Source organism: Macaca fascicularis, chromosome 4 (assembly GCF_037993035.2).
Source record: "Macaca fascicularis isolate 582-1 chromosome 4, T2T-MFA8v1.1".
Taxonomy (NCBI): Eukaryota; Metazoa; Chordata; class Mammalia; order Primates; family Cercopithecidae; genus Macaca; species Macaca fascicularis.
This window is the reverse complement of record NC_088378.1, coordinates 67617853-67644705: the sequence shown is the minus strand read 5'-3', so window position 1 is coordinate 67644705 and position 26853 is coordinate 67617853. Positions and strand designations below refer to the sequence as shown.

At 44.2% G+C, this 26853-nt stretch overlaps 1 protein-coding gene across 4 annotated transcripts in view; it reads left to right on the top strand.

Annotated features, from left to right (window-relative positions):
- The window catches only part of SOBP (sine oculis binding protein homolog), a 173972-nt gene that overhangs the window by 123045 nt on the left and 24074 nt on the right, over positions 1 to 26853 (top strand). For all 4 annotated transcript variants that reach the window (XM_065543645.2, XM_065543644.2, XM_074037379.1 and 1 more), the window contains one exon: positions 22788 to 24746. In XM_065543645.2, coding sequence (XP_065399717.1) covers positions 22788 to 24743 — 1956 coding nt within the window. In that variant the 3' untranslated portion in view covers positions 24744 to 24746. The remainder of the gene's footprint in view (positions 1 to 22787; positions 24747 to 26853) is intronic.

The following is a 26853-nucleotide window of genomic DNA, read 5'->3' as shown; positions in this document are numbered from 1 at the left end:
CCAGAGAAAGCAAGCCTATTTTTAGCAGGAGTAAGAGTGCAAACCATGATAGACGCCACAGGCTGCTGTCACTAACATTTGACTATAAGCAACATTTTCATATTTAAACATGACAGCCCTGCAAATTGAAAAGAACCAACACTATCTGCTTGCTGAGTAGAAGCTATCACTTTCCCCCTCATCCCAGTAGGAGGACCGGCTGTATGTGCTGTCTGGCCAGGCCAGCATTGGACTCACCCGTGTTGTTGCCATGACTATTTACATGTCAGCCGCTGATGTCAGGGTACGCAACGGTGGTGACACGGTTCCTGTTCTTTCCGGTCTAGAATCTGTGCAGTGTTACCTCTGTAGAGAAAATGTCCAGCAGACTTGCTCAATTCAGCATGTACGTGTAGAAATACAACAGTCAAATGAGCAGGAATAAAAATAGATTAAATTTGAAGGAGCTAACTAATTCCATCAGGAAAACTGGTGAACTTGAGGTGAACCCAAGAACGTGAAAAAAAGAGAATCCCAGAAACATGAGCTCTGGAGCAGTTTACCAGACCGCAAATGAGACATACGCATTACATCCTCTATACCTTTCATGAATATCTTGCCCAGATCAGTATCAGGAGGGCTGGCACACAAGTTCTTTTGAAATTTTAAGCAGCAAGCATTTTTCTAAGTCCTATTAGAAAATAATTTACTGTTAGCATAGTGAGATTGGACAATTTGGGGCAAGATTTCTGAGGACAAGGCCTGGAGGCTGACCTCCACTGCCCATTCTGACTTGCACCTGTTCCCACTCTGCTTGAGTAGATGTTAATTATTGGCATTCCAAATGGTCAACAGTGGCTCAACACTGAGTGAGAAGAAAAGGCAGAAGAAAACCAAAGGGCAGAACTGATAGCTTCAGGTCAGCCTGAGTGCAGAATGACAAACTCAGATGTTTTTATTATTTCCAGCTTGTTGACCTTGCTATGTATGCACAGAAGTTTGAACTTTTCTAGATAATCAGCACAACAAAGCAAGATGAGAAGAGAGTTTGAAGGGTTTGTTTAGCCTCCTCTTTGTAGACTTAGAGCAGCAGTTTCAAAATTCAGTTCCAGCAGCATCAGGTCACCTGGGAACATGTTAGAAATGCAGATTCTTGTGCCCCACCCAGGCCTACTGAACCAGAAACTGGGGAGGGGGCCCCAGGAATCTGTGGGCTAATTTTTTTAAACATTGTAGATATATATATATATAAAATAGCATTTTCTATTTTAACTGTACAATTCAGTGACATTCACAGTGTTTTACAGCCATCACCATTATCTGTTTCCAAAACTTTTTCATCACCCCAAACAGAACCTTTGTAATTATTAAGCAATAATTCCTCACTCCCTCCAATCCCCAGCCCCAGATAACCTCTAATCTGCTTCTGTCCCTATGAATTTGTCTATTCTAGATGTTTCATACAAGTGGAATTATGTGGCCTTTTTAGTCTGGTTTATTTTGCCTAGCAGAATGTTTTCAATGTTCATACATGTTTTAGTATATAGCAATGCTTCACTACTTTTTATGGCTGAATAATATTCCATTGTATGGCTATACCATGTTTTGTTTATCCATTCATCTGTTGATGATGCTTGTGTTGTTTGCACCCTTTGGCTATTGTGAATAATGCTGAAATGAACACTGGCATACAAATACCAGCAGTGTGTCTTTTAACAAGCTCTCCAGGTGACTCTGATGCATACTGAAGTTTGAGAAGCCCTGAAGTTTCCAGAGACCAAGTGCTGTTTTTATGCAGGAACTCAGAATGCTAGGTGGAGTCTGTGTGCCCTACTGCAGCTTTCTGCATCCCAGCCAGGGGTCAGGGCTATAGCCACTTACACCTTATTTCTGCTGCCAACATCAGCATTTAGAGCTTCTCGAAGGTCCTAAGACTAGACTCAGGAGAAAAATGCCTTTCTGGATTAAGGGTTCTCTTTGACCTCGTTTCAAGGTGATGTTTCAGAATATTTCAAAGGGATGGCAGAAAAACATTTATTAAAAATACATAGCCATTCAGTTGTTTTTGACTAGACTGTCTGGACTCAGATGTTTTATGTTACTCCATGATTACCTTGATATTAGGTATAGGAATGACTCACTCTACTTTTATGTAGAGAAATCCGGTCTGTTTTCGGAGAATTATAGAAGTAGTGAGTGAGAGGAAAAGGAGAAAGAAAAAATTGTTATAAGTTCACAGATACTTGGTTTACATTTGATTATGATTGTATAAGAATTTCCAGGTTCAAAGACCTTCTTAACTAATTCCTTCATGTGCAGAAAGGTTAAATGATTTTCTTGCAGTTTTACAGCTAGGAAATAACAAAGTCAGGATTAGAATCCAGGTCTAAGTCCAAAATTGCTGAATAAATCAATTTATACTGGCTTCTAGAAGCTTAAAATAGTATGCCTTTTGGAGATATTTGGATTTTTAACAGGGGACTCCTGGATATATAATATTTTAACCTGAAGAAATCCACCTTCAAAGGTGGAATATCATACCTAAGGCAGAGGAAGGGGAGGCCTTTTCAATAATCACAAAATCATCCATGTAATCTGCAAGCTCAGCTCTAGCAATCTCTGAAGTGCAGGTTCAGAAGCGTGTTGTGTTTCATCTTGTGTCACATGTTAAGAATGAAATGGAGGCGTAAGGCAGAGCAGCCTGGCCCATGATGGTCTGGATATTATGATGCCTTAAGTACAGTAGGAGTCGGGCAGGTGCAGTGACTCACGCCTATAATCCCAGCACTTTGGGAGGCTGAGGCGAGAGGATCACTTGAGGCCAAGAAGTAGAGGCCAGTCTGGGCAATGTAGCGAGATCCCATCCCTACAAACGAATGAAAAATTAGTTGGGTGTGGTGCACACCTGTGGTCCCAGCTACTTGCCAGGCTGCAGCAGGAGGATCCTTTGATCCCAGTAGGTTGAAGCAGCTTGAATGATAGAGTGAGACCCCATCTCTTAAAAAATATGTATACAAAAGGACAGTAGGAGTAATTGAGGATATTACCCCTGGGACAAAAAGGTCAGGGAGCACATGACACTGTTGCCAGGTTTATGAAGGGCTGCCACGTGGAGGAGGATGTTGTGCTAAGTAGCTTTGAGAGAGAGAGGGCCAGGCCCATGGGTAGGGTTTGCAAGAAGGCAGTTCTCTTCTCAGTATCGGAGTCTGCCAATAAGAGTAGGATAAACACTTTTATAAAGTAGTGAGTTCCCCATTGGCAGAAGCATCACAGTAGACTCAGATGAACAGCCAAGTATATGGCAGCAGGGCTGCCTGCATGGATTGGAAAGTGCAATGAAATGACCCCCGGTGCCAGTGATCAACTCCAAGGTGTTATGACCTTGAGGTTTCAAAAATTACTAGATTGTTATTTGCTGAATGCAAAACCGGTATCAAAAGGGAATTTGATATTGATCTATTGTGTTAGCTGTTTTAAAATATGCCCCTCCTTGTAAAATATCACTAAGCATCATTGATGTAAATTTCTGAAATATTTAGAGTTAATTACTGTTTGGGGATTTGTTTCCTTCTGGTTATAAATTCAGTGGGAACATCATTTTGAATGTTTCCTGATAACTGTGTACTGCTCTGACCTACTGGCGTCTCTCTTTTTATGCTGATAATTAGAGAACTCAAAATGGAGCCACTCCCTGAGTAAGGACCTTGGGTTCTCGCAAAGCAGGAGAGATCCAGCTGGAGCCTGCGGCACCCGTGGGGACTGTTTGTGTTATTCTTTATATTTCATGCAGCCACATTAGTGAGGTTTGAGGATTTGGGTGGTCGGCACGATCATGGTCTTCAGACATTTGAAGGACATAAACACAGAGGAAGGAAGGAATTTATTTAGCTCGGAACAAGGGGTATAATTAGGGTAGGAGTAATGAAATAAAATTAAGGAAAGAAAGATTTAGACTCAATATTAGTGGGGTACTTCCAAGCAATAGATTTATTAAGCTTTTAGGTATTTTCTAGGGATTATTACTCTGTTTTCCAAGTCACTTGGAAATCAGAGGGATAAAGGCTGAGATAATCTTGAGGAAACGACAACCTTTGGGTATGGGGCAAAGTGAGAGGGCTTCACTTTGTCCCTCACCTGCCCCTAGTCTGTCTTATAAATGTGGAAAGCTCAGTGGGCAATCCCCTTCTGAATTACTTCTGTCTACCTATAGCACGTGCTTGGTGTTTTGTTCAGACCAGGAATTATTCAAAGGGGGGTGTGTTCCCCAAGGGAAAAATCTGATTATGAGAATCTGGGGAGAGTTCCTACCTGCCCTGGGGTTGGGCAGGCTAATTTCTGCTTGTTATTCCTGCCTCTGGAGGGCAGGAAGAGGAGGCAAAATTAAATCAATTCCAGTTATGGACGGGAAAGGATTTTGAAACTGTGGGTTAAAAGAAGATGACTAGTTAGAGACCAGCCTGGGCAACAGAGTGAGACCTTGTCTCTACAAAAAATTTAAAAATTATCCAGGCATGGTGGTACACACCTGGAGTCCCAGCTACTCAAGAGGCTGGGGTTGGAGCATCACTTGAGCCCAGGAGATCAAGGCTGCGGCGAGCTAGGATCACACCACGGCACTCCAGCCTGGGGTGACAGGGTGAGAGTCTGTCTCTGGGGGGGGGAAAAAAAAAAGGAAAGAAAAGAAAAAGAAAGGATGCCTGCTCATTGAGGAAGTGGGGGGGGGGCGAGCTTCAGCCATTGTGGAGTCTCTAATAAATCGGGAGCTTTTCTTTCCTTTTGGAGCTTTTCCTGTGCACTCTTGGGATCTACTTATGCTTTTCAAAGTCTAGTACAGCCAACTCTCCCATAGGGAAGGAGACACTCAGCTTCCTGGGACCACCAGTCACAGCTTTAGGACTTTAGCTTTCCTGGACCAGCCCTGACTGCACCATGCATTGCCTAGATGGTATGCACGGACCCAGGCTTCCTTCTGAGACTGAGAACAGATATTTGCGTTGAGGTATTTTGCATATGCCATTGATAGCACTGAAAAATAAAACAGTAGAACAATATACTAATATCTGGGAAGATTTTCTTGGGACTTTCAGTGCATCTAACTTCCTTTCTGGTCACAGGGGTAGGCAGCTGGGGACTCTTTTCTATTACTGGGGTAGCTCCCTTGTAATTTTCCACTTTGAAGCCTACATCTTTTTGTATTAAGTTAAATGGTGTTTTGCTCTTTAAAATAACCTTGTAATATGGCTGGTCTGCACTGCTCGCTTTGTCTTAAAAGGGAATAAAATTCTTAAATTGAAACCAAATCAGAGAGGGTTCTATGGCGCTCTCTGCGAGAGGCCGAGCGCGGATTCCGGTCTGATGATTACTTTGACTGCGGAAACAGTGGGGGCTGTAATCTCCGAAGCAGCGGACACTCGCAGCGACGGTTCCCCCAGTCCTTTGATTTAGACAGCCCTTGGCTGTCTTGCCTGGCCTAGAATCCCTATTCCATTGAAGTCTGGCCTCAGGCTGTCTTCTTGGGCAGTGCCATTTGCATCCAGGCGTGGGGAGGGCCTCTGTGTCCTCAGGGTGCCGTGTGTTTGTGGCCAGAGAGGATGAAGGGGCAGCAGAACCTCGGAGCAGCAGACAGGGGCTCCCGGGAAGTTGCTGGGCTGCTGCTCTGAGCGTCTGCCGGGGATGATGAAATGGGAGGAGGCAGGGAAGGCTCCAGAGCAGCAGGGTTCACCCATGCGCCTGAAGTCCTAACGGCGTGCAGGTATGGTATAAAACAGGTGATCTCTTAATGAGGTTTTGATGTGTGCTCTGGCTTTTGAATTTTATGCTGGAGTGTCACCGCAGTGTGGGGTAATCTCCAAGGAAACCCTCACATACCTTCGACATCCATTTTCTAACCCTGCTTCTGAAGAGGGCAGCGTGCCCCAGTGATCTTAAGGGGCATTATAAAACTCTCAAGATAAGATTAATTTGGATTCTTGCTAATTTGAAAAGTCAGTGTAGTCATGAGGAATGTGTGAGTGTGCGGAAAAAAAAATAGAACAAGCCACTTTCTAAAAGGCAGGGTAATTATTGTGCAGGGTTGGGTTGAACAGAGGGTTTGTGTCGCGTTTACTGTTGGTGATCATCAAAGATGTCTTAAGCTAAGAACACAGTTGTCTATCTCAGTGTGACTCCCGTTTACTGCGTATCAAGCTGCAGGAAGTCCAGCTGGTGTAAATAGATTAATATTTAAAAAGTAATACAGAAGAATGAGGTTTCAAACATGTAATGTTTAATTATTGAAAACCCGTAATGGAATTCCAATCCAAACTCATCTCTCACATCTCACTAGTGTTCAGCAAAGAAGCTCAATTAGCTGGGGAGCCTGCCCACCCCACAGCTTGATTTGACCATCCCAGGGCCAAGCCCATGCTCTCTGTTAAGGTGCCTGGCAACACAGATATGGGCAGCTTGGGTTTTTGCATGCGTCCTTTTTTTTTTTGAGACGCAGTCTGTCTCTGTCGCACAGGCTGGAGTGCAGTGGCTCAATCTCGGCTCACTGCAACATCTACCTCCTGGGTTCAAGCAGTTCTCCTGCCTCAGCCTTCTAAGTAGCTGGGACTACAGGTGCCTGCCACCACGCCCAGCTAATTTTTTGTATTTATAGTAGAAATGGGGTTTCACCATGTTGGCCAGGCTGGTCTTGAACTCCTGACCTCAGGTGATGTGCCTGCCTTGGCCTCCTAAAATGCTGGGATTACAAGTGTGAGCCACCATGCTCGGCCCTTATGCCTTCTTATTAGATAATTGTTGCAGCCCTTTTTAGTAGAATTAATGGGTAAATGACTGTACAGTATGAACAGGACAATAGAGGAGAATTTGAGTAACTTCTAACTGGTACAACTCGGGAAAGTTAGGTGACCTTCCAGAAATCACAGTATTAAGGGCATTCATAGTTCCTTTGGGTTTATTAGGCCGTGAAGTATGTGTCTGGTTAGAAGAGTTTACTTAGTCTAGGGGTAGCTGATCACCCATTCTCCTCTGGAGACCATAGTTCTTTGGCCCTTTAGGACATATGTGTCACTCACTCTGGATAAGGCTGAATTTGCACAGAGGCCTGTGGCAGAGAATGGCCAAAGGAAGAGATAAAATGATCAACATGACTAGAGTAAACCCTCATCCATAGACCAATGGGATTTAGTTCAAAATCAGTGTGCCAGCAAGGCTGAAGTAGTTTTCTTGATTTTATGTTTTTATTTAGCATGACAGTTAAGGACAGCCCTTTGTGTATAAATACAAAAATAGCGATATGCCATTTGTTGTTGTTTGGTTTAAGTGCATGTGAAGAGGCTGCTCAGTTGTGGCTCCTTTCTCATGTAATGCTGAGGAATTCATCTGTCATGCAGAAAATGCAGCTGTGTGACCTAACATGCTCTTGAGGGGAGCCTCAGGGTTTGGAAGGTCACACCATAGGTACTGGTATTCATGATATCCTGTTGGGCTTGTGGGCTGCGTGGGGGTAACTAGAACTGAGAGGACAGAAATTGAGTTTGTAGTGACTGCTGAAGCTGAAACCACAAGATGAAATGTAATAGGGTCTAGGCCTCGGTGAGCACAGGAAGCTGATAAGAGGTGAGTCGGTGGGGGAGCACTGAGGCCGAGAAAAGTGCCACAAGGGGACAAGTAACCTTGATTTCTGGACAGAGCCTGTTAGCATGCAGAGGGGCTCATGTGTAGGAATCACCTTCACCTTCTCCTGCAGTTCAACAACTGGTAGTTGCATCCTGAACCCTTATCATGTGCAGGACGGGGTTCTGGGGTATAAAGGTGCCAGAAGATCCAGGCCCTGTACCACAAAAGAAAGCTTTAATGGAAGAAAACGTGATAAGGCTCAGGTTTCCTGGCCCCATCTTAGGCATCCAAGTGATTAAGGTAGCATTTTTCAAAGTGTTTTCCTATAGGAGCCTACTTTAAAAGTAAGAGTTCTGTTTTTGAAAAGCTGGGGCAACTCTGGATGAATTAAGTTAAGCATGTTTCTTTTCTGCAGGTCTCCTCAAAGGCTTAGGCATGGCAGCATGCACTGAGAAGCTCCAAAGAAGAGCATAGAATATGCAACATTTCCCAAGCTTATTGGGCCATGGGATCCTTTTTGAGGGGCAGAGCATTCATTGGTGGAGCTAGTGCTTCTCAGCATACACTTGAGGAAATAGAGTTGGGGCATACTGGTCAGTGGTAGGGTCAGTGGCGGGGGGCCAGTTGGAATGGGTTTAGGAATAGACAAGAACCTGAGAGAGTATTCATGTTTCCTTTCTATGGAGACCCTCAGAAATAGTAGTGCAGGTGTATGCAGGCTTCTATAAGAGGCTGTCCTGGTGTAAACTTTATGCTTTTGCACCTGCAGAAGGCAAGGCCTCCCAGCCCTTGGATTTGAGTTGGTCCACCCAGACGGAGGCTGTCCTGGGTACCCCACACCCATAGCAAGATACAGGGTCATTAACCACCGGGAGGGAGGATTACGGGATTAGTTAAGGACCTTGAAGTCACTGCCCCTTCCAGATTTTCCTCATTTTTTTTAGCAGAGAGTAATACCTGGAAGGTTATGGTAAGGATTAAATCTGAGAGTCTGTCAAGCTGGGTGAGACTTTTGGTCTTCCTAAAGTTATGGAAGCTTGCCATAAAGAAGCCCAGGAAAATCAGGAAGATGGGAATAACCGTTGCCACTCATCCTTGTGGTGCCTGGGCAATTGCTCTGGCAATGAATGGTCCCGCAGTGCTAATAACTGGGCCACTGGACTGCCTTACTGCTCCCAAGGAGCAGGCATCCTTGCTTCCTGATTTAGCATGTGGCCGTTAAAGATTTGCCATTCCCTGTAGCTTGACTTCTACTCCAACCACTTCCAGCTCCCTTCTCCCCACTCTCTAACTTGTGACCCATGCTTCCCTGGAGTTTCTGCACATTGCCTTTCTCCTCTGTGGTCCTCTGGCTTCATTCCCATGACCACTCTCTCCACCACTATTTAGTCTCTTGGCATTATATTGATTCCAGACTTCCCAAATGAGAACATCTAATTGGTTCATTGAGTTACTCTGTCCCTTTTAGGCAGAGCCCACACCAACATCTTGAGGTGTCTTTGGGTCCAGGCAGCTACAGCCAATGAGACAGCAGGGCCATGACCACAGCAGGCACCAGCATCTCATGGGCTCTGTTCTGATACAGAAGTAGTTAGCACACAGTTCTTTTTGTCCTCCTCTTTCTTCCCTCTCCTGTCCCCGCCCACTTTTGGAACATGCCAGTCTGTATCAAAAGCATGCCTATAGCAGGAAATACCCAGTAACACCTTTTATTTCACTCTTAGATACTAAGCACTGAAAGAAAGGCCTGCCCTCACATATTTAGAGCATCTGCCATATTTCTTTTTTCTGTGTCTCACCAGATCCAGGGCATGTTATGCAGGCTGTTTGAATTAGGCAACTCTGTTATGCTCATTTCCCCTCTTACCCAGGAGCCAAGAGTCCAGTTGTACGAAGGGTAAGATGGCAGTACAGTCTTTTTCTGCATCTCATTTCCTCCTTCAGAGTAGGCCAAAGAATGATGTCATTAGTCATACAGAGGTTAGGAAATGGGGATTTCTACCCAAATACTGACAACTGATACGTAATTGTTGCTAGTCTTAATTTACTTAGCTGTAAAATAAGCTGCTTGTCTGGTGGCTGCTTGTCTCTTTACAGATTTGTGGTGAGTGATAATATGATAGTACTATTGAGCCACTTGAATTTATTGGAAGAAAGGAGCTATATAAATAACAGGTGTGTTTAAATATATCTGAATACATATCTGTGTCCCGGATTGTCTTGGTTCACACCATTTAACAGTTCAGGCATTTGGCCTGGGTGAGGAGATTCAGTTAGGCTAACCCAGGATTTGCTGATGAGGATGGAGTTGTAAGAGGGATCCTTAGTGGAGAATCCAGCATTTGTGGAGCATTGGTTTTCAACCAGGTAGTTAGCACAGCAGGATGGCTAAATTCACAGAACAAAGACAGAAGAGAACTAGGCAAACCGACAGTCCACAAACAGGAAATAAGCCTTTCAGAGACAAAGGAACCATTGTGGAGATCCAAAGAAATCAGAAGCAGTCCAGCACATCCCTCCCACGTATCTAGGAAATTGTCACTAAGCAGTCACTCTCACACAGTTTTTAATTAACTAAAAAAGACGATAGGCAACCCAAATTATTCCTTCTCCCCAAGTTCATGAGCCCAACACACGGGGCCTTTTGAATTTGCAGCATTATATACCAGGTGCCATAAATGTCACATTTGTGTGTGATGGAGCATAAGGGATTCCATTGGTAACTCTGGCCCGGGTGACTGGTGCTGGCCTGAAGCTGAGCCTAGGGCTAAAACATCCATAGTGAGCTTTAAGACCACAGCCTGGCCCGAAAACCTCCTCATTATTGCAATTATATTGCTGTCAAACACTCCACAAACCATTAGAAGCATAGTAAAGAATTCGGGGGTCAAGTGTTTTGTTGGTTTGGGTTTCTGGGTTTTATTTTTGCAGTGTGCTTTTTACTTTGAAGTACACATCGGAGGAAAATTTGTAGTAGGGTATTTTTCTCCTCTTTTTTTAAAATAACAGATTAACAGAATAAAGGGTAAGAGTAGAGTATAGGTAAAACAGTTGGCCCTGTTTTTCTAAATAGGAAAATGTGTTACCTTACATTTGTAATAATACATAAAAACATCTGTATTTATGCGGCACTTTTTATTTTTTAGAATGCTTCCATTTGCACTATTTGTTTTGATCTTCCCAGCAGCTCTTGAAGGTAGGCGGGGTGCCAGAGGGCACAGGGGCAGGACCCAAAGTTGCAGAGTGGGCAGCATGTGGATCTTCTGAGCCAAATGGAGTCAAAACCTGAGGCACAGATTGAAAATTGGGGAGAATGTATTTACAGATTTAAGAGTCTAATCAAGAAAACTTTCAAATGCTAGATGGCGAGCAGAGGCAGCAACTATCCCAATAAACTTGAAAACTGGACATGATGAAGGCAGCTGGGATGATACAAGGAGAGATGGGATTGTGGAGAAGAGCCAGTTCTTCTCAAGAGTAAACAAAGACATTAACAGGAACAAACAATTGACTTCCAGAGTCTCTCTGCCAATGCAGAGAATGGGAAGGACCAAGTTGCCCTGGCTTGTGGGCACAAAAAGGTGAAAACAGTCTCAGAGATCCCACTGAGACTTGGCAGTGTCTTGTGCCTAGACTAGAGCTAATACAGAGAACTAAAATATAAAGTGACACACCCCACAGATATATCTAATAGGTAGGTAAAATGCTTGAAAATATATCCTTGTATAGCAGTTGACACTCTTGAGGGGGAAATGCAAGACAGGAATTTTAGGAAAATAAAAGGAAGCATCAAAAGAATAATTTGGGGATATTTAGTACAAAATATGGAGCAGACATTTAAAATTTACATTAATGAGCAAAGAAGCAGAATATGGGATAATTTATCTTGATATATACTAAAAATATTATTCTCTTCAAAACAGAGCAGTTAATAATCCCCCCCATGCCTTGTGGAGAGTTCTGAGAAGGTGGAGGAGCAGTGAAGGGAATACTGCTTTGACCACCATCTGATTAATCTAGGGTAGAGCTACTTGGAATGTGGCTGGAGTGGGGAAGTGGCACTATCTTGGAATATGTGATAGCAGAGGGGAAGAATGCTGGATATGATCAGCCACATTCCCTGGAGTTTAGAAAACCAGAGTGTTTTTGAAATGCCAAGGAAAAGTGGATTTGGTCCCACAATCAGAGCCTCAGTCTAGTTTGGGGAGTTATTTGGGGCTTTGTGTAAAGTTCTGAAAATGAAGTTATATCAGGAAGGCTGGGCTGCAAAAGGAGCTGAACCCTTGGGGGAATGCCCAAGTTAATAAAAAGGAGCTAGTAACACTATGTTCATAGAAGGAAAAAGAAGTAGAAGTGGATAGATCAGTGTTTAGAGCAAGTCGTGTGATATTTAACAAAAGAGGATGAGAAGGCAGGGGTCGGCAAATTTGATTTGGTTTCCGTTGTCTCCATAAAGAGAATGTTCTCTACACTGCAAAGAGCAGGGAATACCATAAAGAAGGGCACCAATCCCAAGTCAGGGTGAGAGAGAGAGATAGGCAGAGGACACCTGCTATGCTAAGCAAATTAGATCTTCCAGCTCACAAAAGGAAATTGGTAGATGATTTCATATCTACATTTGGTTAATCTTTTGCTCTGTAAAAAATATAGAAACAGACAAATGTTGACCAAAGTTTTAAAATTGGGAAAGGGTTTCTGATTTCTGAAGCTCTAGATGAGTAGTTTGATGGCTTACCCTCAAAAGACCTTGAATATATTATTAAAGAAATAGTTGATGAGCACTTAGAAGAAAAAGATTTCGGCTGACCAGAAACTCAGAGTGAAGTAGGCAGCATAGTAGAGTGAAAAGAGGATGGGTTCAAAGTTCTGGATCTGAATCCTGGCTCCACTATTTGTAGGCTGAGACAGTTTAGGGAAACCACATCAACTCTGAATCTTTGCTTTCTCATTTTTAAGTAAAATGGGGAAAACAGTAGCTCCTTTACAAGTTTGTTGCCAGAATTAAGAGAGATAAGTGAAAGGCTCAAGCTTGGAATATAACGAATAGTCAATAAATGTTTGTTTTTAAAAAGCAATGACCTTAGGTAAGCATATGCACAGAGTAAAGAATAAAAAATATATATATAAAAAGCAAAGACCTAACAGTGGGACATGACTGCTGAAAAGCACATGCATTCTTGGGTGGCATTAGCAGAGGTATAGTGTTTTACATGAGGGAGGGAGCATTCCACTGGACTCTATGCTAGTCAGGCTACTGCATTCCATTCTGGGCTCCACCCTTTAAGAGGGGCATTAACAAGGTGAAGTATATTCCTGGGTCAGTGGCAGCTGGTCTCACTATCATGTCCCTAGGAGGACAGATAGCATAGAAGGGCCCTGGGAACTTGTGCCCGGGGAACTGGATGCTGGAACTGGGGATGTTTAAAAGTAACAATCTGGAGCAAATATGATGACTCCTTTTAATTTTTTCAAAGACTGAGATTTGGAAGAGGAGTTGATCTGTGTTGGGAGACCCTGGTAAACAGTAGGTAGAAGTGACAGGGAGGTGGAGTGGTTAAACTTTCTAATAATCAATGCTGCTTGACAACAAAATAGACTGCCTCAATTATATTGCATAGAGACCTGCAGTTATGTTGCAATCCTCTTTAGCAAGCCACCAGGAAAATTGGTGCAAAGGAGAAAGATCGCTGTGGTATGAATCACTCTTTTGGCTGTGTAGATGGGTATGAATGTTTGTCTCTGTCACAGGAAGTATGGATGCCACCTGGAAGATGACCTATGTGTAGAAGGAAACCCAAGCTTGCTGTGGGAGATAGGTTGGGTTTGACCTGTGAAGTTCCTCAGAGTTCTAAATGTCAGTGATTCTGGAATTTCAAAACAGAAAGTTATTATCAAATATTAGTCACCTATCTTAATCCTGTAATTTGTAGTAAAATGCAAAAAACCTTTGAGATAGTAGAGCAGTATGAGTTTTGAAGCCAGACAGATTTAACTTAGAATCTGGATCTGCCATTTCTTATCTGCATAGGTAATCTTGAGCAAGTTATTTAACCTGTCTAACCCCCAGTTATCTATACGATAAGGTATTTGTGGAGATTCAGTGAGGCAATTCATATAGCATTCTCAGCATGGGTACTAGAGCTTAAATAATGCTACCTATTGTTACTAGTGTATAATTTATTAGTATTACATCAAATTGGGGTTTGCAGTAGTCACAATAATAAAAGCCATGACTTTCATTAGAGTGTCCTGGAGATATTTGAGGACTGGGCAGAAATGGACACCAGGATCTGAGTTGGGCAACCTAGAGTGCCCACAGGTAGGTTCAGGCTATGGCCCAGGGTGCAGAAAATGTGCAAGAGACTGTCAGAAGAGAACTGAATGAAGCAATGCAAGTAAAGCCCATAGCCAGGTGCCTGGCAGAGCCCAAGCAATCAGTATGTAGTTGGTGAGTGGATGAGATGTCACTGGGAGCAGCTGTGGACTTTTGAAAAGCAGCCAGAGAGTGGGCTAAGGTAGTGGACACAATGAGGGATTATCAGAGGTGCCATTAGTTCTGCCCAGCAGTGCCCTTGACCTGGGCCACCTGCACACAACGTAAGCTTGACCCTGTGGTGTTTCAGGGGTACCACCCATCACCGGGGCGAGATACAGCCCAGGGAATGAGGAGGCTGGAAGGCAGAGTCAAAGTCCCTGGGTGGAGGTCAGGGGGACTGCTTCAGATACCACTGATAGTAACAGCAGTCCTTCAAAAAGTCCTCTTACTGATGTCTGATTAGTTGTGTTGTGGAACTATAACCACATATTTTAGAATATGATTTTTGCCATTTTCTGAAAAGGTTTGCAGGAAGGAAGAAATGAGGTGTGTGACCACAGACAGAAGCTGGGCAACTAGCACACTTCACTTTTTAACACATTAGTTTGATGTGTTTCTCTTATATACAAGTACAACCCAAAGTCCTTCCCTGCAACTTTTCTTAAACTTTTGTAGTCACAAATAATGAAACTTCAAATATTCAAATATTCATTAGAAAACAGGAAGAAAAACAATAAATGACACAAAAGAGAGCCAAATATATACTTGAAAAACAAAAAGTTACAGTAAACAAGGTAAAGACACATCTGAAAAAAGATTCAGATAATACATTTTAAAAAAAGAGGAGTCACAGTATTGGGTTAGAAGAACAAAGGGAAATTTGACATTGAGACAGTAGATATTAAGGATAATTTTTTGCTAAAAACTGTTAGTTGCATTTTAACCTTTAGAACAAATCTGTTGATAGAGGAGAGTGTGTGCTAATTTTTCCACTGATTGTTAATAGACAGATTTTGAACTCCACAAGGGCAGGTGTACTAAGTCTCTCCCGCCCTGTTCCACAGTCCCTTGTCTCCTGGAGTGCAGTGCAGTATTTATTTCAGAATGAATGAAAGGGTTACAAATAGAAGATCAGTTTTCTCTTAAGCTTCAGTTTGAAGCAGAGATGCTTGAATGAAAACAAAACAAAAACTTGCGCCTCCAGTTTCTTGGGGCAGATTCTACCTCATATGAGGGCAGGAGCTGCATTTTACTCATGTCTGAGGTTCCTAGCACCGTACCTCACCCATGATAAATGATGTTCTGAATAAATGTTCACTTTTCAGTGAGTAAAGTGGATTATGTGATGGCAAATTTTTCAGGGCAGAGAGTAGTTATAATACCTGGAGCTGATAAAATGGACATGGGACGGCCTGGCAATGGGAGATGGGCTAGGACGTTGCTTCCTTGTTAGGAGGCACATTTTCCATGTCTGTAGTCCCCTCCCAGTTTCCTTTCTTTCTCACATGTTTCCTGGGCAGGATCATCACTATGGATGATCTCCTTTTCCAGCTGAGCACCTGAGGCTCAGAGGGATTAAATGCCTGGCTCCACCAGGAGCTGGAGGTTGGAGGAGAGGACAAGATGATCACCGAGGTTCCTTTCAGGGCTTAATTTCACTGCTTTGAGATTTCTTAGGTGATTTCTGTGCCCTCTCAGGACCAAATAACTGGAAAACAAAGAGGCAGGCATTTGGTACCAGGCAGATCAGGTTTTTTGATGTATGATTGAATTTTTTAGTTTCCATCTAGATGACTTGTATTGTGAAGGTGTAAGTTGCATTCATCCAGCTTAAATGAAGCAGAGAATTTTATCATGGTATATTAATACTCTTAAGCAACCTAAAACATCAGTGCAAAGAGAAAAATCATCTTCTGAATCATGTGTGTGGCTGTCAGGGTGGGCCTGCAGTCACTGAATACAGACCAGGATTCCATCTCTTGCACTGGCTGTAGAATCAGAGACTTGGGTCCGTAATAAGCCACTTGGTAAAGCTCATTGAGATCCTGAAAACCAAGCCCATCTCTGCTAGAGCTCATGGCACATGAAAAAGAGAAGGAAGGATCTGCTCCTGTGACCTGGGTCAAGATTTCTAGAACCCAGCTTAAAATTTATAAGATAAGTAGAACCTGAGTCATGGTATAAAGTTCCTACAGGTCTGTTTTCTTTTCTTTTCTCTTTTTTTTTTGAGACGGAGTCTCGCTCTGTCGCCCAGGCTGGAGTGCAGTGGCCGGATCTCAGCTCACTGCAAGCTCCGCCTCCCGGGTTTACGCCATTCTCCTGCCTCAGCCTCCCCAGTAGCTGGGACTACAGGTGCCCGCCACCACGCCCGGCTAGTTTTTTTGTTTGTTTGTTTGTTTTGCATTTTTTAGTAGAGATGGGGTTTCGCCGTGTTAGCCAGGATGGTCTCGATCTCCTGACCTCGTGATCCGCCCATCTCAGCCTCCCAAAGTGCTGGGATTACAGGCATGAGCCACCGTGTCTGTTTTATAATGAGCCCAGGTCTGTTTTCTAATGAGATTTTTCACTTCTAACAAAGATGTGCTTTAGCCTCTCCTTGAGCTCCAAATCTTATTTAAGAGAGAGAGGGCTAGAGCAAGCTAGAGAACGAGAATGAATAAAATACAAAGCAAAAGAAACAAACAAACAAAAAATAAACCCAAATAAAAAGAACTATGTAGCAAACACCAGCATGTTGGAATCTAAACCTGCAGAAAGTTTATTTTGAAAATGAACTTCTTCGTGCATTTGTTTTTATTGTATAAGAGCCCTTGCTGTTTCTACTTTAAATTCCTCTCTCAATTCTGTATGGCTTTGCATGTCTATGACTAGGTCATCTTTTTTCTTCCTTCACTCAAATCCAGCTCTGCAAGAAAAACTTGGAATGTTGAGCTTAGTGTTGGTGTGCCCTTCCCCACTTTGTGAGGGCACTTCCCTCAAGTGAATATTCTGCCATGGCAGAGTGGGGTCATCCAATCTTAAAAGGCACCTGATACTGTGGCTTCTGGCCTTTCCTTTGGAAGATAGTTCTGCCATGTAATGAGTCAAGCAGATCGTCCATCAGCTCTGTTTTTTAATAAAATATGCATAGCACAGTTTATGGCTTCCACTATTCAAACAGCAGTTGAGCCGAAGAGGAATGATTCATTTTAATGGTTCTAACGCTCATTTCCAAGCAGCCATGTCGCTTTATCAAGCTTTTGCCTGAATTAGAAAATGACTGGCCTTGGAAAAAGAAGAGGACTCAGCAGGAGTTGAATAGAGGCTTTTCAGGATGGTGGGCAGCTGGGATGCACATAGAATTGTGGGCTGGTTCCTTGTCCCTGCAGACAGCTCCTCTGTTAGCCCTGGGACAGAGCCTCCTAGGGAGCAAGGTAGGGGCTGGTATCTGTGAGGTGTAGCATGAGTTTGCCCAGAGAGAAACGTGCCGTTTTATCTCACAGGCTCATAGGAAAGCAGTGGATGAAAATCTCCCTTTCCCTCTTCATGCAGCCATAGAAGCATCCTTCCCATAAAACACATGTAAAACATGTGAGACAGGCTGAGGATTGAAAATATATACTCTGTAACAAGCTTAGTGATATGCCTAGCAAACAATCATTAGCTCTATTTTACAGATAAAGAAACTGAGGCTGAGATTTTCATAAGGTTGCACTGCTAATAAGGAATGAAGCCCAGATTCATGCCAACATCTTTTGATTCTAAATCCCATGTGATTTCCATAGCCTCTTTTGCCACTCAGGGACACTGAACTAGGGCCCTGCTGGTGGCAGTGCCTAGACCCAAAGGAACAGTTGATGCTGGAACAATGGCACTCCAGGGTAGGGCTGGGCGCAAGTGCTCAGGTGGGTCAGTCTGAGGCCCTCAGCTCATGCTGTGAGGTGACTGTCTATAGGCAGAGCAGACCCCAAAGCCTTCAAAACACTGAGCACCCCTGCCCACGTGCTTCCATCCTCTTTTTTTTTTTTTTTTTTCTGAGACGGAGTCTCGCTCTGTCGCCCAGGCTGGAGTGCAGTGGTGGGATCTCGGCTCACTGCAAGCTCCGCCTCCCAAGTTTAGGCTATTCTCCTGCCTCAGCCTCCCGAGCAGCTGGGACTACAGGCGCCCGCCACCACGCCCGGCTAATTTTTTGTATTTTTAGTAGAGACGGGGTTTCACCATGTTAGCCAGGATGGTCTTGATCTTCTGACCTCATGATCTGCCTACCTCGGCCTCCCAAAGTGCTGGGATTACAGGTGTGAGCTACTGCGCCCGGCCTCCATCCTCCTTTGCTTCACTTGAATGAGCTCATGATTTTTGAGCTGGCCTAGACTACAAGATCAGTGCCACAGTCAACATGCCAAGGCCCAGAGAACCTCCCTCTTATGATAAGCTACAGTTTTGCTTAAGGAACTATAACTTCTGGGCTGTTACGTAGGAGATATATTAGTAGACAGTCAGATGAAGTGGAAAGCACATGAAGATTTTTTTGTTTTATTTTTCAGATTGTTGATGGCATCCACAGAGGTGCTAATATCTTTTTTTCTTTTCTTTTTCTTTTTTTTTTTTTTTACTGTTCCGTTGCTACAAACATCTTTGCCCAGTTAAAGATTTCAGCAAAAGGGTTTCTTAATTAAATATTGCCTGATGCCAGATTACCACTCAGAAGGCAGTGGTGGATTCCATTAAAGGCTGAACTTTACTCCCACAGCTAACAGCTGATTAATGTGTTAATTACGAACCCTGTCCCCCTCCCCCAGTTGCCTGAGTTTTCTCTTTAAGCCCAGAAGAAGCTGTATATTGTGCCCATGTGGGTAACCTTATGGCATACTTTGGCCTTGACTTTGACGTTTATATAAAAATAAAGGCTCAGTTGCCAACATGAATAGCTTTCTCTCTTTCCGGGGAAATACAAGATGGAAAGAGTTGTAAGAACCACAAGTCCACAAGTCCTGCCTTTCGGCTTTCTTATATCAGGAGCAAGTGATATATCTGCTGAGGCAGTGTCTTTGGAGCAGTTGAGCGGTGTAGGTTGCCACACATTTATTTCACAGGAAAGGAGTGAATCCATCAGGCCACTGAGCTTAAAAGTACTACCCTGGCAGTCAGCCACCCAAATATAAATACTCTAAATGGACTAAAGGAAATGTTCATTCTGTTGTTTAGAATTGGATGCATCCCAGGAAGGTAAATTTAATCTTTTTGAGGACTGCTGTTATAGGGTTGAATGGAATACGCATTTGTTTATCTCCTTTGTGATCTTTTTGTCTTCCTGGTGATACATTATGTATTTGTGATACGAAGCATTTCAGCTGCCTCGCTCAATGGCATTGCATTTGCTGATTGTTGGGTCCCCAGATTGGCATCGTTAAACAGCTTCAGCCTCTGTCCAATCTGGGACCTGTTAGTGAGAGAAGTGGAACCAAAGAGGCCAGATTCCAACAGAAACAAAGCCGGGGTGAAATTAGGGGGAAATCATTCCAGAGCTCAGTGCGTAAATCCCTGCACTTCTTAATCTTTATCTTTTAAAATATCTGAAGGAATTTTGGTACTTCTTGGCATAATGAGGAAAAAATGATTCCTCAAAAAGTTAACAAGTGAAATAAAATGTAAAGCTGTCAGTGAAAGAAGGGAAGAATAACCCACCACCCCACAATTCAGAAAACCAGAGTTTGAGACACATGCTGTGTTTCCTGGATATGCAAATGTTGTTTTATTAAAGACAGAGGGATATAGTATGTATTTTCATCTAAATACACATCTTATGTAATCAGTTCAGGCTCTTATGATGAAATCTTTAATTACTAGAAGTGTGTCATTAGTTAGATGTAGAATGAATGATAGTACCGTGTTTTATTGCCTCACATGATATAGCCATTTGTGCCATAAATTCATTGACCTCATCTTAAATGATGAGTCCTGTAAGACAGACTTGATTCATTATTTCCTAAGTGACAGTTTTTTCCTCTAATAATTTTTTGCTTCATCAGAAAGATTGCTTTTCTGTATTTTTAGATCAGTATTTTAGATCAGTATTTTAGATCAGTATTCTGAACTGAAATTTAATAAGGCAAGGACACACACACACTCTCTCTCTCTCTTTCTCTCTCTCTCTGTTTCTCTGTCTCTCTCTCTCTCTCTCTCTCACGTTACCCAAAACAAGATAGTCAGGAACTGTCACACTTTGGGATGCTGCCGAAAATCAAGCAGCTAACTGTAGGCCTTTGCTTTAATGGGAAAGTTTGATGAAATAGGATTTTGCTTCTAATGTTGATGTCTGTAATTCTTTTTATGTCAAAATAGATGAGATATGGTGGAGAATTCTCATTTGACAACTGGGATTGATCTATGAGCATTCCTTATTCATCAGTGGATTACTAAAAGTGAAGGAAGGGAAGGGAGAACATATAAATTATATTTAGATTATTATTATTTTTTACTCCATTTGAAAATATTTATTTGGCTTGAGGAAACAGGAATCCTTTGGAGGCAAATAATTCAATCTGGCAATTTAAAAACCAATTAAGGATTTCAGAAAACTCTTCTCCCTTATGGCTAAAAAATAAGATCCAAAAAAATATGCCAGAAAATGGGTATATTATTTTAATTAGTTTAATTCATTGATAATTTTTTTTAGTCAATGATTAAAGAAGCTGTTTTTGATCCTTCACTTCAAGCTTGTAAATTTGCACTTCAGGCTTTCTATGGATGCCTAATATTGAAACATAAGCAGGTGGTTTTATTTCATAGTGGAATTTAAGTGCCACATCATTATACATTAATTTTATTTAAATGATCAAGTTTATAAAACAATAAATTACATGCATCATGTTTCTAATACTTGTTTACTTAACCTTTATATGAAAAATTTGAGGGTCTGATGGATTCTGTGGGTCTCTTCTCATCAGAGGCAATTCTGCACTTTTTTGTAAACTGGGCATCTCAATTATGATAAAAACTTCCCTTAATTCAGGAGTAACATGAAACACTATAGTGAAACACAGGAGTATATTAGCATTGAATTTTTTTTTACCACTTTAATAATTGCAACAGTTTTGATAGCTAAATTGAAAGAATGCCTTTCTAATTAATCATCAAAGGTAACTCAGCAGTTTCCTCATTCTCAAAAATTTTTTGCAAGAAGTAGTTTAAAAGGGCAATTTGATGACACTAAACAAAACACGAATGTGTGCCAATAAGTATCTTATTCAGTCTCACACCATCAAGTTTATTACCTGCAAATACCAGTGGAGAAAAAGTGAGAAGGAAAAGAGTGGATTTACACATACAGACCCACATCTGCCACGTGCGTGTTCGCCCATGATCACATACCAGCATGCCACCACTGTTTACAATCAAGGAAAGCTGAGAGTTAAATGAGATGAGTAATCAAATGCCCAGCATATGTTGTTTTTGCATTGTTTATGTGACCAATCATTATTAAAATTTGTCATCTTTTAATTATATCAGTTTAAGATAGTTTTTTAAAAAAACCAACACGCACCAACAACAGAACAACAGACAGCCTCTTCAACAAAAACAGGGTCTCATTTAGAACAATATTGGAACCAGTGCTTTATTGGGGGAGAGACTCAAATTCAATAGACTCACCATTGCACTGTTTCACAATTCTTTCTTTGCTGCTATATATGGCTTGAGTGCTGAGAAAATGGCCAAAAAAAAAAAAAAAAGGAAAAAAAGAAAAAAGATTGTGTGTGTAAAACTCTGTCAAAAAAAAGTAAGGCACTGAAAGAACTATTGAAAATTTTGACATCTGTTTATCTGTTTATAGCTATGGCAAGATTACTCATATTAATTCTTGTTTAAAATGCCATATGAAGGAAAGACATTTGTGCAAACAAGAGTCATATTTGAATTGTAGATCATGTCTTCACCATCTGTGAGAGCTGATGGTGTTGCAAAATTAATGTGTTAATGAAATCACAATAATTTCTCCAAAGTAATGGGTTCTGAAGCTGAGAATGAGTATTTTTTGAACTTTGATGTCTAGTGATTTCCAATTGGGAGAAGCTCTCAGCCTTTAATTAGTTCTGCAGCCCAACTTTAAAATAAATTTGGTGATGTCTTTCTTTTGCCAGGAGTAGATCTGAAGGGGGGAAAAAGCCATAACAACTTTTGGAAAATGTTCTCTGGTGTTTGAAAAGTTGTTAAATAAGACTGCCTGCCAAGAAATGTCACCAAAAATTCTGACTACTGAGAGAGAGTGGGCAAACAGCTCAAAAAATAATTCTAGCTTGCTGCAACATCACAGGTTGGGAATAGCTAAACCTCACACAGACTTCATGATTAATTCCAAGTTTCTCCTTGGAAGCCAGACATAATGATGTTCAGCGCTTTGTGTTATTGGTTAACACAGTACACCCTTTCCAACTGCATTATCAAACATAGTCAACAGTGTAAAGTGACTTCGCATGAGGAGAATTGTAAGGGGTAATATTTCAAGCCCATTGAACTTTCTGGAGAACATTTCCCTCCAAAACTCTTTAGGTTTGCATTTACAATGAGCCTTTCTGACAAGTGAAAATGTGTGGGCAGGTACATTGGACAGGTATATATATTCCCTTTTCTCAGAACCGTCTTTAAGTCATGCTTAAAGGGGACAACACAATTTCTTTAAGAAGAAAGAATAGGAGGTTGTGATAATTGGTATTCTGAAGGGCTCATATTTATAAAGCCAACCCATCATTTTACAAACATTTCAGAATGTTACCTTTTAGAAGGAAACAGTTCTGCCTGTTTGAGAAATGCTGGTAAAGTCTAAAAGAACGTTTATGTGAAACACGAAACGTCATCTACCCAGGTAAATTGCTTGTCTTACCTGTTGTGGTTTTTTATTACTGTGTTGTAGGTATGTGACTGGTGTAAGCACATAAGACACACAAAAGAATACCTGGATTTTGGGGACGGGGAAAGAAGGCTTCAGTTCTGCAGTGCAAAATGTCTCAATCAATACAAAATGGACATTTTCTACAAAGAGACCCAGGCCAATCTTCCAGCTGGGCTGTGCAGCACATTACACCCTCCCATGGAAAATAAAGCAGAAGGCACCGGGGTGCAGCTGCTCACTCCAGACTCTTGGAATATCCCGCTAACAGATGCTCGGAGGAAGGCCCCCTCCCCGGTGGCTACAGCTGGCCAAAGCCAGGGCCCTGGCCCGTCGGCGTCCACCACCGTCTCTCCATCTGACACTGCCAACTGCTCTGTCACTAAAATCCCCACGCCAGTGCCCAAGTCCATCCCCATCAGCGAGACTCCAAATATCCCTCCTGTCTCCGTCCAGCCACCTGCTAGCATCGGGCCTCCCCTTGGCGTCCCGCCTCGAAGCCCTCCCATGGTGATGACCAACCGCGGCCCGGTGCCGCTGCCCATCTTCATGGAGCAGCAGATCATGCAGCAGATACGCCCACCCTTCATCCGCGGGCCTCCGCACCACGCCTCCAACCCCAACAGTCCCCTGTCCAACCCGATGCTTCCCGGTATCGGGCCCCCGCCCGGCGGCCCCAGGAACCTGGGCCCCACTTCCAGCCCCATGCACCGGCCCATGCTATCGCCCCACATCCACCCCCCGAGCACCCCCACCATGCCCGGGAACCCCCCAGGCCTGCTGCCCCCGCCGCCCCCGGGCGCCCCGCTGCCGAGTCTTCCCTTCCCGCCGGTGAGCATGATGCCAAATGGTCCGATGCCGGTGCCCCAGATGATGAATTTCGGGCTGCCGTCCCTCGCCCCGCTGGTGCCGCCCCCGACCCTGCTCGTGCCATACCCCGTGATCGTGCCCCTACCGGTGCCCATCCCCATCCCCATCCCTATCCCTCACGTCAACGACTCCAAGCCCCCCAACGGGTTCTCCAGCAACGGGGAGAACTTCATTCCGAGCGCCCCTGGCGACTCCGCGGCGGCGGGCGGCAAGCCAGGCGGACACTCCCTGTCCCCGCGGGACTCCAAGCAGGGCTCGTCCAAGTCCGCGGACTCGCCCCCTGGCTGCTCGGGCCAGGCCCTGAGCCTGGCGCCCACGCCCGCCGAGCACGGCCGGAGCGAGGTGGTGGACCTGACGCGGCGAGCCGGCAGCCCCGCGGGCCCCCAGGGCGCGGGCGGCCAGCTCGGCTTCCCAGGTGTGCTGCAGGGCCCGCAGGACGGCGTCATCGACCTGACCGTGGGCCACCGGGCCCGGCTGCACAACGTGATCCACCGCGCGCTGCACGCGCACGTGAAGGCGGAGCGGGAGCCGGGCGCCGCGGAGCGCAGGACCTGCGGCGGCTGCAGGGACGGCCACTGCAGCCCGCCAGCCGCCGGCGACCCGGGCCCGGGCGCCCCGGCGGGCCCCGAGGCGGCTGCGGCCTGCAACGTCATCGTGAACGGCACGCGCGGCGCCGCCGCCGCCGAGGGCGCTAAGAGCGCGGAGCCGCCTCCCGAGCAGCCGCCACCGCCACCGCCGCCCGCGCCCCCCAAGAAGCTGCTGTCGCCTGAGGAGCCGGCGGTGAGCGAGCTAGAGTCGGTCAAGGAGAACAACTGTGCTTCCAACTGCCACCTGGACGGGGAGGCGGCCAAAAAGCTGATGGGCGAGGAGGCCCTGGCGGGGGGCGACAAGTCAGACCCGAACCTTAATAACCCCGCGGACGAGGACCATGCCTATGCTCTGCGGATGCTCCCCAAGACCGGCTGCGTGATCCAGCCTGTGCCAAAACCCGCGGAGAAGGCTGCTATGGCGCCGTGCATCATTTCCTCGCCCATGCTCAGCGCCGGGCCCGAGGACCTGGAGCCGCCGCTCAAAAGGAGGTGCCTCCGAATTAGAAATCAGAATAAGTAAAAGGTTTGTATGTCCGCCGGGCGCTCCTCCGCACCAGCCAGTGCACCTCTCCTTACTTCTGACAAGGCAGAGGCGAGAGTTGTAATAATAGTCATGATTTTACCGTGTGTGTTTTATATTGCACCCGGTGTGGTCACGCTATCAACATTCTGAGCCAGCAACTCTGATGCTGAGTTGTTCAGTAGCATCATTCCCATTTTACAGCCGAGGAAACTGAGTCACAGCATGTGAGTGCCAAGCCCCAGGTCACTTACTTGAGGGGAGAGCTCAGTCTCGAACCTGTCGTGAAATACTCTGTCTCTAATTACACGTTTATTATCATGCTCATCTCCGTAAATCACCCTGTTGGAGAAGAGAAGGATGGGGGGAGGAAGAAGAGATTAACTGGGGACACCTAAATGTGCGATCATGAGGTTGCAGGGCAGTAGTGAAATGTCCAGTGAATCCATGAGCTGGGCCACCTCCTAAATAGAGTTGGTTGCCTCAGTGGCAGAATGTCACCAGCTTTTCTTGATAAGGACGGAATTCCATTTGTAAAGTGAGAATGAAACCTAACTCTTACATGCATATGTCAACTGAACCCAGGCTACTAAGTCCTATTTGCCTGGCAGGGTATCTTTCCTGTTCATGGGGTCTCCTTCCTGCAGTTTGGCACCAAGCAGCATCCTCCAGGGTAGGCCTCAAGCGTCACTGACCAGCTTTGCTCTCTCCCCGTTTTGGGGCCCAGCAGCTCAGCTGATGAGTTGCTCACCTTTGTAGGTAATGGGAGGCTTCGATAGGGAAGAGGGTGGCATTGCTAAAGTGAGTGACACTGCACATCTCTGACCTCATAGACTCCTGCTTAATGCCAAGTGAGCTGCTGAGAGTGAGTTAAAATTTTCAGCATTGGAAAGGGGAACTAACATGTGCCTGTGACAGGCAGAGGTGGCCTCATTTGCTCCTCCTGCCAATCCTGGTGGAGTAGGCATCATCTGTATCTCACCAAGGAGGTAGATGAAGCTTAGAGGCTGTGCCCAAAGCAGAGCTGGTACATGGGGACGCAGTATTCAACTCAGGCCTGTTGGACACAGCCCAAGCTCTCCCCCTATCCAAGTGGGTATCAAACAGGCCGAAATTTAGTTGAGTTTATCAACTTCTTATGGAGAGGAAGAGGAGAGATGAGCATTTATCAAGCACCTAACTTGTACACTGCTCCTTTCAGGGACTGGGGAGATACAAAGGCAAATATGGTGGCGTGCCCCCATCTGGTGGGAGTGCAAACTCCAGGAGGAAGGAAGCGGGGCCAGGAGAGTGGATCTCATAAGATGAATAATTGCTCACATTTGTATGCAGGCTGTCTTCTAAGTGTTTTTCAGTAGTATTTATTTGGATCTGGATCCATAGGACAATTATCGTCTTCATTTTATTGATGAGGAAACCAAGACAGAGACATTAAAGTAACTTGCCCAAGATTTTACCAAATTTGCAGAGTTGAGATTCAAATCCAGGCTGTCTGACTCCAGAGCTGCATTTTTTAAAAAACCACTGTAGGAGAATAGGCTAATTAGTTTCTTTATTACTCCACATACTAAAATTGTTTTACCCACCTCAGTGGGTAAAACAACTCCCAGGTGTCGTAGGCGAAAGTTTCTTAAAAAAAACAAAAACTAAGTCTACCTCCTAAGTTCTCTAAGTGTTCAAACAGTTGAATTCTTGTTTCTGCAGCACCAACAAGCCTACATTACCAACCCATTATTCCACAGTGGGAAATACAAACGTGGAGCACAGCACTTGCTGTGGTGTGTCCAGTCCATGATTTCTAAGTTGGGCCTCCAGCATAGCCAGGAGATTGCTTGGGAAGCACAGACCAGAGAAGGAGACTTGTAGGTTGTGGAAGAAAGCTACCATTGTTTGAGGTTTCCTTTTCCTCTGATGGCTTTGCCAGTAGAGGAAGAATACTAAAAATGAGTTCACCATTCCTTCTTGATTTTACATCTACAAGTTCTGCTGCCTGAAGACAGATGGTCTCAGCCTTCTCACAGTCACCTCAATTGAAAATGCCCCTGATTTCTTCATGAGAGTAATTTAATCTGGTTGACAAAGCTGTGAGTAATGGGAAGATGTGTGACCA